Genomic DNA, 12,736 nt, shown 5'->3' with positions numbered 1-12,736 from the left:
TTCAAAGTAAACGTGACACTTGAACAAAGAGTGAGAAAATAACTGCTTTTTAAAAGAAACTTATTGTATGGAGACAGCATTTTGAAGACAGAAGTTTGGAAATATTTCCATCATCATGTGGTTTTGTTGCAAAAAATGGTGCAAATGTGTCACCTATAACAACTCTCACAACTGTACACTTGAACTTGGAAACAATTTTTTAACCTGCTTAGAATCTTCCAGATGAAAAGTTTTATTGGGTTTTCAATCCATTTGTTAAAAAACAAAAACAGACTTTGCAGTCAGCTTGCAAGAACAACTGATTGACACTGGGGAAGACAAACTTACAACTTGAATTTTAACAAACACTTTTGCCTAATTAACTGGTGGATGGGATTGAAAAGTGAGCATCATGACTTAATAAGCACAGCCATCAATGCACTACTACGATCTGATTCTCTGTATCTTTGTAAGTTATCTTTTTAAGTAACGATAGCCATCAAAACCAAGTATCAAAATAAAATGAACTTAGAACCAGACCTTTGAATCTTTGTACAGCAGTGTTAAACCAAGATTTTAAAAAAATAATTAAGCGTATTCTATAGCATCACTTACTGAGTTATTAATTTTCTAGTGAGAGCAAAAATGTATTTCATACCACTAATAAAAACATTTAAATTGTTTACTTAAACTAGATCTCACCTTTTTTCATTTTTTTAATAATATACTTTAGTATAGCAATACACATATATAGTTTACATACAGTATGGGTGTATGCTCAAAATATTTTTTTGCATCTAGCTCTGGGTACCCCAGCACAAGACATGGACCTGTTGGAGTGGGTCCAGAAGTGGGCCACAGAAACGGTCAGAGGGCTGGAATACTTCTCCTGCAAAGAAAGACCAAGAGTTGGGGTTGTTCATCCTGGAAAAGAGAAGGCTTTGGGGAGACCCCTTCAATATATAAAAGGGGCTTATAAGAAAGACAGAGATGTTCTACGAGGGCCTGTAGTGACAAGACAACGGGCAACAGTTTTCAGCTGAAAAGGGTAAGTTTACATTGGACATAAGGAAGAAATCTTTTTTTACAATGAAGATGACAACACTGGAATAAGTTGCCCAGAGAAGCTGTGGATGTCTCATCCCTGGAAGCATTCAAGGTCAGGGTGGATTGGGCTTTGAGCAAGCTGTTGTAGCGAAAGATGTCCCTACCTTGTGATCTTTAAAGATCCCTTCCAACACCGATCACTCCATGATTCTGAGATCCTACTTTAAAAATTAAAATTTGATCCATTGCTAGAATACTATTAATTGTAATACATTTGAAATCTGCTACTTTTAACACTAACATATTCCATGATCTCTTTAAGCTCCATATCAAGTTGAAGACACTGTACACTGGGATAATGCAAAACCTACTGGACTGCAGTCCAACCTGCAGCAAAAAAAATATCCAGCATAAAAGCCCAGACTTGAATTCCAAGTAAACCTCACCAGAAAATTAGGATTAAACCACTTCTGTTCTGAAGAAGGGAAGGCACAATAGTGAACACACTTACACATGAAACCTAGAAAGCTTAAGATGTAGATTTATTATGCATTAGGAAGCTTATTAACTTAAAAACCAAACCGCATAGTACAAAAGGTCTGTTGTCTCTGCCCAATGTTGAACAAGTTTCAAAATATATATTTCTTTAAATTTGTTCAGCCAATACACAATCCTTTTAAAAAACTGTTTATCTGTCAGTACCCTCGTTACATTTATAATTACATGATTTACACAGTGCTCCATCTGGAAAAATTAAAACTCCTTACAAATATCTACATATATTGCATACATATAAAACATTCATAGCAGTACTTCGTTAAAGTTGGGTTTAATGGTCCATTTACACTGCAACAAAATACATATAAATCTGTGTCTTTTTCATAAAATGTCTCTAAAAATTAGCATATTTTTAGCCATTTGTAACTTCTTTAAAGCATCTTTTAGAAATTTGATATGAATATATCTATCAGCAGGTAAGACAGTGATATGAAGGCTAAATATGACCAATAACTGAACACTAAGTAGCAATTAAGGCAGGGGTGAAAAGAATTAATAGGGAAGATTATTTCATATGTCAGATAAAGTGACAAAATGCAATAAATATACATATTTCTTGATGTAAACTACTCCGGCACCCACTGTTTTTCCTGCTTCAGAAGTCACAAGTGTCCATATTTCTGACACTACTCTTTCTATAATTAAAATTCTATTTTTTACAAGCAAAACATTATTGTGACCAGTGCTCTCAGGTGCCATCTGGATTTGCTTTAACTGCTCAGAACTTACTGTTCTGAAATGTGGGTTTAAGACTTCAATATGACCTTCATTTATGGGTAACGACTGTCATGTGTGATCATACACCCACAGAAGGCATCTCAGTTTCATCATTGCTTTCTGGTAACTACTGGACTTCTCATTACTAAATAGTATTTAAGAATGTACCTTCAGGAAATTTAATTACTTTTACTGATAACCACTATTTCAGATACCAGAACCATGTAGATCAGTCCCTATTATATTGTAAGGGCTACATGTAGCATACCTGAAGACAAAGGCGTAAGAAACGCAAAACAACCTTTCACAGTGGTGGCAGAAACTGTTCTGCATTAAACCTGATTATTTTGCATATAACTTTGGGAACAGAATGTTCAAACTTTGGAAAAAAAAATCTATTACAACTGTGTATTCTGCTTTCTACCCCATACCAGGATTTGACATAGCATTTGCAGTCCTATATCGGGCAGAATCATATCTAGTTGTGACTTGCCATGCTAAACAAACCCTCCTGTAGGTATGGCATCAAACTCAAGTATCGTACAGCATCTGACCTTCCCCTGTACACAGCCACCTTCCATTCAGAGGCCAGATACTCTCTAGACCCCACCAAGCTTCCAGAGCTGCAATTCAGTGCATGAATTTGTTCCCTAGTCTGCTCAGAAGTTAGGCTTCATACACTGCTATCTTGCAGCAATGGTTCAGTGTCCTCTTCACTACTTTGGTCCAGGTTGTTATTCAGAGTACTGCTGATGCTGTCGCTGTGTTTTCTGGTACTGCTGGCTTTGCTGTTCTCAGGAATAAATAAGGCAACTAGAAAAGCCAGAAGAACAATGCACGCTCCGGCCAGGAAGGGGGGACCAGGAATGATTGCTCTCTGCAGGGAAACAAGCATATCAAAGAATTCATGAAGTTTTAGACATTGACTTCTGCATTAAGAACTATAACATTAAAGCAGGAGATAATGGCAGACTTATTTACAGTGACTATAAAGTTATGCAAACAAGTTCATACATATACCACAACATGAATTTTCTGCATCTACAGTCCCTAAGAATTCCTCACCTGATCTGCATAGTGATCTAAAACACAGAAACACTCACAGAACTACCAACTGACAATAGGCTTGCTTAGCAAATGAAACAATAAATGATGCTTCTTTGTATTTACTTTTTCTTTAGGCAACATGCCTGTTAAATCAGCAAGACTCCTCTGAAGACTAATAGGGCAAGGTCACAACATCCAGAAGGAAATGCTCAGTAAATCTTTCAACTTCACTTTTTCCACTAGCTTCTACGGCTGACATACATTAGAATCGTTAGCTAAATAAACATTCCCAAAAACTAATACATGAGTGAGGAAAGTACTGCAGGCTATGCAGTACATACTGTTCTCACTGCAGAGTCAGGCTGTTGGCGTGTATAACTTGGTATTCGGAATTATTCTCTCTTGCTTCTAAGCAGTTTGTTTTTAAATTTAAAAAACAACTTGTCCACATTTCATAACCCCAGTTAAAAGCATGCACTAGAAAGGTTGTAAGGCTAATTTTAAGCCAGCTATGTTTGATGACAAAACTCCACAAGAGAAAGTGTCAGCAATCCAGCAACTATTTTTTATCTTGAACAACTTCTCTGTATCTTTGTCAACTAAAATTAAATAGAAATCAGAAGATTAAACTTGTCAATCCAGTGTCCTTTTTCTCTACCAAATGAAATGCACTAAGTTATTTTAATACAAAGTGGGAAAGCAGCTGAAATTAAACATAAAGTAATAGCACATTTCCCTTGCTTCAACTCTTACTACAAGCAGAGGCCTAATTTTTCAGCTGACAGTCTTTAAAGTATATAATCATATTAACATAATTTATACTAACAATATTACTTAAATCTTCAAGTGGTGCTAAGCCCACAAGTACTCAAATGTAATAAATTAATATCCTCATCTGTAGTGTAACAGCTGATTTATCTTAGCAGCTTTTGAATATTCCACTACTGCAGTTTCACTGAAGGGAGTAAGAAGCTTTGAACAGCAGTCCCTGCTTATTGCGCTGCCAAGTTACTATCGCTGTCCGAACACAGCCTACGGCTGCCCTGCTCGTTGTAAGGGCTCACTGTGGACCGTTATGCAACTCACACTCTTCTTCAGGGTCTCCAGTTTTGAAAACAGTTATTTAAATAGGAATTAAGCCAGATATGCTTTTACTGTTTATGCTTTGCATAGCAGATACACAATTTTTTGAATAGGTACATCAATTCTTTGACAGAAGAGAATTGCAACTGTGACCTGTGGTAACACTGCAACTCTCCCACTTCCGCAAGGGAAAAAAAAGTGATATTCAGTAAAATGCTGTTCTTAAGTCCTCTAGAGCAACAGAAACTAATACTTTTTTGTTTGTTTGTTTTTCTGACTTGCCTTCAAGTTCAAGCTCCTTAAAATAATCCTCCAGAAATTACCACTGGGATGTATTCCCATCCATTTACTCTACACATTAAATAACTGAAATTTGTATCCAGACTTCCCTGCCTACTGTTGGAATATAGAGGTTTACAAAGCCATTATATCTAACAATTTGAGGTTTACAAAGCCATGGTATCTAACCATTTGTTTTAGCACTTTGTCCATCAGTGTACACAGAAGACTTTATATCTGAAAGGTACAATACTAAATTATGGCAATAATTAGCTTTCAGCAGTTAAACTTTTTTTTTTAATGGGACAAGACAGCTTTCTGTCAAAGTAAAATGTGTCATAAGTTACACAAATTTATTCTTCACATTAATTATTTTAACAAAACCTATATACATAACCTATTTCTGATAACAGCTTTAAAATCCACTTCCTGTAGTTGTAATAATCCCCAGTATTACAGTAGTGGAAATAAAGGAGGAAGAACTGTTTTTAATTCACCTTAACAGCACCTTGGGGTTTGATCAAGGTTCAGCACAGTAAGAGTGCATTCTCAGCTGTTTCTATACACTCATAGCTTTGGACAAGCAGGGGTAGAATACAAGCTTAAATAAAAAAAAAATTAACAATGCTTGTCACAGACTAAATAACTTACCAGTTAACAGTAGTTCCACAGACATCCAGTAACTTTTTAAAACAAGGTACTTGACCATTTAAACTTGTTATTAAAACATCTCTTAGTGAAGATTTATTAGGATTTAATAAAATAAATGTTTTTCAAACTATGTATATCTGTAAAGCATCTCCTAATTAGCAATTTAAAATACTGAACAAGATCAAGAGACATGTAGCTTGCATTTGGGCCTTGCAAATCCATGGTAGTAGTTCTAGTGTTGTAAGCTAGGCTTGTACACATTTTCCTTGTCTAATCAGCGTGTATTCCCTGGTTTTTATTTCCACTCATTTTACTTGGCTCAATTTTTACACCTATATAATATTTGAATGGTGGTTCTTTCCCACTGTTACATTAGACTTGAACATAAGAATCAGTATGAAAAAGAACTGTAATATTTTCCTGAATGATAGTCCCATGTGTTAGGTGCCTGGTAACTATTAGTAGGGGTAATTACAGACATTTAACAAAGTTTATGAGCTCATACATAATTAAACATAAGAGCTGTCCTACTGAAATTAGAAGAAAAAACAATCTTAGTTATACAAGTATGTACTTATTTTGCTGTACTTCTAACTAAAAAATGTCTACTTATTTATTAAGTAGGTTTTCAAGAAAACAAGGATGTCTGAAATGATGGTTTAACTTCCACTTACTGTTTAGAAAAATCATTATTTTATAAGGAAGCCTATATATAGGCTTCACTGCAGGAATTTTTTCTACTGTTAAGTCTTAGAAAATTCTGCTACACAAGTTCTGACTCATTTATAACTTACTGGAACAGTCAGTTACTCCACTGTAATACATCTGGACTACTTCAACAAAAAAAACACATGGATATTCTTAAAGTAACAGAACATACTGAAATTACTTATAACAGAAATGTATGTTCAAGGTCAAAAAGTCATCACACTTCCTGCCCCCAAGAAAAGCTTACGTGACTCGATGCTTTAAAAAACAGAGTTCAAGAATGAAATTTTATCCAGTGGAAGCATGACACAGCTCTTGAGAATCTGAAACTGTGATTATTAACGGTCTCCATATTTCACTACAGGTTCCTTTTTGAACAAAAAAGAGTGTTTTTACCCCCTTACTTTCTTACTTTAAAACTCTACTTTGTTTGCTTGAGCAAATTATGGAGCACGCCACCAATATGTTCAAGCACTGGTTACAATTAATAGCTGGGAAGATGCTTGTTTCCACAGTAACACTACCACTTATTTATTTATTTACTATTACCAGCTAATCTGTTGTCTGTCTTAATCAGCTTAATGACAAACTAAGAGATCATCACCTCTCTGGAAAGTGCATTCTTAGTATTTTGAAAAAGCAATGAAATTGTAGTTGAAGAGGTCAGAGCAATCAAACTAAAAAGAGTCCTTAAGGTTCCAAATGCTAGTAAGCATATATTTGACATTTTGGAAGTCAAATCGGGAAGAACAAAGTAGACAAAAATGCAGACCTGAAACAAAGACGGAAGGGATTTAAAACAAAAACAAAACAAAAGATCGAAGGGAGTTCCAAAAATGTTGTATAGGATTGACTTCTCCATTACCCTTCAAGTTTCATACAGGTAAGGAAAGACGATAAACAGCATTATTACTGTCATTGAAAAAAAACCCAACCCAAACAAACAAAAACCCATAAACATATCTTAACTGTATACTAAATTACTGTATACATGAATAATTAACCTATTGCTGTGAGATTCAGAGATAAACTTGTTACAGTTTACTGAGTTACAAAAATTACCCTCCTATTGTCAAAATTTCATGTTTCCCTGTAATACTGAATTTTAACCGTGTTATGAGTAGATTCACATTAACTGGCTCTGTTAAGACTACTGAAACCAAAGCTGCTACTACCGTAAATCTAAGTATGTACTACCAAATTTAAGTTATAAGCTATCTTAATAGTTCAATAAAGCTGACAAGTGAGAATTGAGGAGTTCAAGAATTAGGTATCAAGAATTTAAATAAACCAAAATGACAGATTTTTATCCTCGAGTTCTACACTGCAAACTTCACATCAAATTTTAAACTTACCTCATCACTGGTATCTTGCATTGCTTTTTTTCCAGATGTCTGATCAGGTGGCAATTCATTGAGCTCCACATGAAAGAGAAAGAAAATAAAGCCATACAGTGCTGGTCCCAGGCCGTTGCAGAGACCTCTTATTCCAGTTATTATTCCTTGGACAACACCTAATGAAGAAAAATAAAGGAGTAGGATTATTTATTTTCTTTAAATAAAGAATGAAACACTCACAGCTTACAACTCTTGAGTATATCCTAATAGCTGTTCTAAAATAGCACATCTCATAATTATGTCTGCATACCAAGATCTTAAGAAATACATTGAAGACAACTTGGCTTGTTAAAATAATTCTCTGCATGACCATAGTTCTGTCACTGTACTTGCATGCTACTGGAAGTAATGCGAGTTTTGAGTATGAGCAACTACATTTATGTGCAAGTCTGATTTTCTCTATTAGAGTTCTTCCACCCTCACCCAAAGCCCACAACAAAGAAAGCAGAGATTAAGTGTGGTACCTGCTCAATTTATTTTCAAGTGAAATTCAGAGTAATGCATCTATGTGTTATGGGTTGCGTAACAAGATTTCTTCCACCACCAGTCTAAAAATCAGGATTTATTTAAGTACAAAGTAACTCATTCAGGGCAGTAAATGCAGCAGTACTGCAGCAAATGCAGCAGTACTAGCTTGGATGCAGTTTTACATTAGATTATTTTAGAAGTTTGATTAATACAGGTTCTAGGGGTGTATTTCTGTTTCAACTTCCTGAAGTGTAAGAGGTTTTTTGGTGATCTTACAGATTAAGATTCTTCAGAACACTAATTTTACAATACTAGTAGTCTGCGTATCCACCTCCTTCCTAAGGCAGTAACTTGTAAAACGGAAGGAAAGAAAACAAGTGTAAAGGAAAGTTGTAAAAGTTTTTTTCTTCACAGGTTGACATGTAAGCTTAAAATTTTTGTGCCACTAGGTGGCAAAATACCACTCTAGAAACTACTGTATGCCTGCACTATTAACAGTAGTTTCCTCTATGTAAAATGAAAGATCAGTGCCTTCTCTCAACTTAACTATTCAATTCATGACATAAATACAAAACAAAAATGGGGGAGAAGAGAATGATTAAAAAACCCATGCAAAACACTGTCTTTGCAACTTTCAAGCTCAATGGAAATGCGCCTCCTAGAACTACACCTCCTTCATACCTCACATATTAACTACACTTCTCTAACTTCAAGCAGTAAAATGTTAAATACTTATAATGAGAACACTAAATTCAATTATTATACACAAGGGTTCTACTTTGTGATGACCCCTTCCCCCCACTTTATTTTAAATGAATTTATTTCTGATTGTTCATTCCTCATTCATATCAAAACCAATTAATTTTGCTGTCTTCTTAGATCAGCTACTTACTTAAGCTTCCTCTTCTTTTCCTTGAAAATCTGAGGTATTAAAGCAAATAGGGACAACTTTTCCACACAGAATAGAGCTTCTTGTATAGGTTTCTTTCAATCTCAAAAGATGCCTTTTTTAGTTTCCATTAAAAAGATGGTACCATTACATTAATCCTCACAGAGATTGTTACTTTTAATTAAAAAAAAAAACCAAACTTGAAAGTTACCACATCTGGTTTTGTTGCTTTTGTAGTACTTTTACAGGAAGCTAGAAGACAATTAGCTGGTCAGACAGAAAGTATACATATTGCAATGCAAATCTGATAAATTTGTGTACCTGCCTCTTCCCTACAGATCGGCTGACTTCCTATGGACAGCTACTGCCCAAGAAACTGATTCAACATACTTGAAAAGTACACCTAGGTAAATATGCTGCTTTCTAGACAGAAGAGTCATCCAAGAAAGTAGTCTGATGTTGAAACAGAAATTCATCTAACACTCACCTTGTTGATCTGACTCTGCATTTCTTGAAACCAGAGCACTGATTGCTGGGAACGTAACGCTTGACATTGCTGCTACAGCTCCTGCTGCCCACATCATCCTGTGTTAAATACATACTTCGAATTAAAAGTGAGCCTGCCCATATAATTACACCCCACTCCCCTGAAAAGGGCCACAAGGGTACCCTCATTCAAGGCTTGATGCCCTTTCAAAAGTACTCTTATTGAAGTATCTAAAGACTGGAAATGATCTGTTCAGGGCTGTCTTCTGCTCCCTTCCTACAAATTACCCTGAGCTTCTTGGAATAGAAGCACATTTAATTCTACACTAGCTACTACAGCAGAGGAAAACAGGGGAGTAGGAGTGATGCACAGGCTTTCCTTCTCCAAAGGCTGTAAAAAAGAAAAATTTCACAGGGTGTCCCAGTGAGGCAGTTCTCTAATTTGTATAACTCACTAGGAAGTGCTCTGATAAAGAACAAGCATTCATCACTGTCAGCAGGACAAACTTGTAAAGAAAAAGCCGCTCCAGCTTATTATGGTTCTAGTTCATTTTACTTCAGTTTTTGCAACAAAAGAAGCTCTAGATAGTTTCCAACACCAAATATAGTAAGAGAATAGAAAGAAAAAAAGCAGAGGTCCAGTAATCGATTGACTGAATGGATATAGTGGAATTATTGGAGAGAAAATATCACTTACTAGCTTGTGAGTTTAACAAAAAGTTTTAACCACATTTATAGACATAAAACTCAGTGGACCATAAATGGTGCAAAGACTCCTTTTTCAAAAGGGCTCTTAGTCTTCAACTTCCACTATGTATCTGGAAAATTCTAGCATTTCTACATGTGCAAAATACAAGCCAGACTTAGGTAATACCATGCAAATGAGAATACTTAATTCACAAAACATTTAAATACTCATGATGACAGAACTGAATGGAAGAACTTTTTGCAAAAAAATATCTTCAGTTCCTTAACAGGTATGTACCTATGAAAATGCATGCTTACCAAGACTGAGATCCAAAACCATACCAACCCAACTGAAGGATTTGAAAGCCAAGGCCAAGAAGAACTGTATTTTTGTTCCCTATAGACCTCATCAAGATACTGAGAAACACAGTCTGTAAGAGAAATTGATTCATCCAAATGTTATTTTAAAAACCAGATTGCTAAAATAATTTCTCCTTCTACACAAAGTAATACAGAAGACCTTTCAACAGACAAGGAAATTCACACTACTCATGCTTTTACTTCTCCTGTATTAAGTTAAAAATGCAGACTAGTCATATCAATATTTGATGTACAGACATTCTTAACTATTAAAGTGTTTCTGCTTCAAGACATCAAGAAGGCAAGGTACTGCCTTCATTATGGACATTGTATCTCAGTGTCCGTGTTCACTGTGAACAGGCTCTCATTTCCACCTCTGCAGTTCTGTTTCATTACAGACTAGAGAGTTCCATGGTAAATGCTGCTACCAAGTTAAGATAGTACAGGTTGGATATGGGTTGAATTTACCAGTATCTGCAAACACCAGAGGGGAAAAATTACACTTACTTCAGAAAAAAGTGATCTCTTTAGGTCAGATGAATTACTATCCAATTTTACAACTAAAACCAGCAAGTAAATCTTGCTGCTTTTCCAACTTCACCACATGCACAGAAATTTGGCCAAGGCAAATTTCTAAGCATCTTAAATTACATTTTCTGCTGATTCTTTACACCACTGATATGACCTTTTTATTTGCACATGGAAACTAAACCTAAAGGAAGGCCACTGTTTTTCATCTGTTAGGAGTGTTTCTGCTGAGTGAAAAGAGATCGCAATTCACATACGGCAGCAACACACTCATGTGGCAAGGAGCAGACTGCTCCTTGTCCAAAGTCCATATGGACAACTTCACTCAGTTAACAGAGTACATGTTTTTCTTTAACACAAGAAATTCAGCAATGCATCAATAAAAATCCAAAGAAAAGGAACCAGAGGGACTGCAAAGCAGCAAACACTTCCTCTCATGTACATCTTGCACTACTTTACTTGTTTCTCATTCATAAGACAAAGCTAGTTTGAAAGCTAAATAGCAAAAATACAGTCATTCTATCTACATCATTCTGGAGATACCCAACATGCCAACATAGTTCAGTATTCATGAAGCAAAGCTTATTTCAATAAGCACTCTTCAAAGAGTTCAAAAATCAACGCAGAACCGCCTCATTTCAACACTGAGAATGATGAAACACAAGGGCTGCCATTTTAGAGATTTTCAGCAAAAATACTAATCTGAATAAAGTGTGACTGACAAATGTGAGCGTACATAACAGCATCAGAACAAGCCACGAGGCAAGGACTAAAATAAGGACTTGAACTGATAAGGAAGGATACAACTGACACCAGTGGTGAACACTGAAGAATGTTGTTGACGTCAAAACAGTTAAGACCTCCACTCTGCTAAGGATGGCAACAAGGTTGCAGCATATTGTATGTGCCATTCCTCTTCTGTTACCGCAACAGGAGGACAAACTGCACAATAAAGATACCAAAATTGGCATCATAAAAACTGTTTGATTTCTAAAAAGTATAAAGGACCTGTCCAAAACCCAGTTCAGTGTTGCCAGTTAAGAGGTATGAAAGCAATATACCAAAGCCTCATAGTCCCTCAGCTTGTGTGCTGACCCTGAGTAACTCTGGACAGACCATGTCAACACCTGCACTGTTTGCATGCAAGATCGAGAGCATGAGCCGACTGAAAGGTACAAGTAGCATGATTCTCTCTTAAAATAAATAACATGTTCCCCTTCAGAAGGCCTTGCATTAAGTAACCAATTTCCTAAATAATTTTAAAGCCAGAGTTCCAGTAAATTTACTGATCCAAGCTTAGCAAATTTTAATTTCATCTTCTGACGCCCAGGTCCAGTACTTTCAAGGAAAGCACATTTAAAGCAAGACATTTACACAGACTATATATGAATGCAACGTTAAGTGAATGCAAGATACACTAGCCTTTTAAAGCATGTACGAAGTTTATGGCCAAGCTTCATAGTCAGAAGACCATGCCTTAGCATTCAGTTTGTACTTTTTAATAACACACTAAAAAGAATAAAGCTTACCTGAGCTACTATAGACAGTATGCCTACCACAGCTATAAATGCTGCAATGCTAGCAGATCCAAAACCTATAATCTGAAGAGAAGCAGAAAATGCATAAAACAAATGCTGAACACAACCCAGGACAATCACTAGCAATGACATATTTTCTTCAAGTGAAACACTGATCCCTGCTTATAATTCTAAATCCATACAGGAAGTGTCCACTTTCATGAACAATCCTTAACTCAACTGCTTGCCAAGAAATCCACACAAGAAAAGAACACTGCCTTGAAAAAAGGAGACAGAGGAAGTCGTGTATCTGGAAACTGAAGTTCTCCGCTCAC

At 35.9% G+C, this 12,736-nt stretch overlaps 1 protein-coding gene across 1 annotated transcript in view; it reads right to left on the bottom strand.

The window, feature by feature from the left end:
* Positions 1-1,550: 1,550 nt before the first annotated feature.
* LOC121081181 (hippocampus abundant transcript-like protein 1) overlaps positions 1,551-12,736 on the bottom strand; it is a 31,798-nt gene continuing 20,612 nt past the window's right edge. Inside the window, exons 8-12 of the mRNA XM_040580008.1 lie at positions 12,414-12,485; positions 10,315-10,427; positions 9,311-9,408; positions 7,425-7,582; positions 1,551-3,178 (exon numbers count right to left, since the gene is read on the bottom strand). Of these exons, the coding sequence (XP_040435942.1) occupies positions 2,975-3,178; positions 7,425-7,582; positions 9,311-9,408; positions 10,315-10,427; positions 12,414-12,485 (645 nt within the window). The 3' untranslated portion in view covers positions 1,551-2,974. The remainder of the gene's footprint in view (positions 3,179-7,424; positions 7,583-9,310; positions 9,409-10,314; positions 10,428-12,413; positions 12,486-12,736) is intronic.

This window comes from Falco naumanni, chromosome Z, assembly GCF_017639655.2.
Source record: "Falco naumanni isolate bFalNau1 chromosome Z, bFalNau1.pat, whole genome shotgun sequence".
Taxonomy (NCBI): Eukaryota; Metazoa; Chordata; class Aves; order Falconiformes; family Falconidae; genus Falco; species Falco naumanni.
This window is presented reverse-complemented; position numbering and strand designations above follow the sequence as displayed.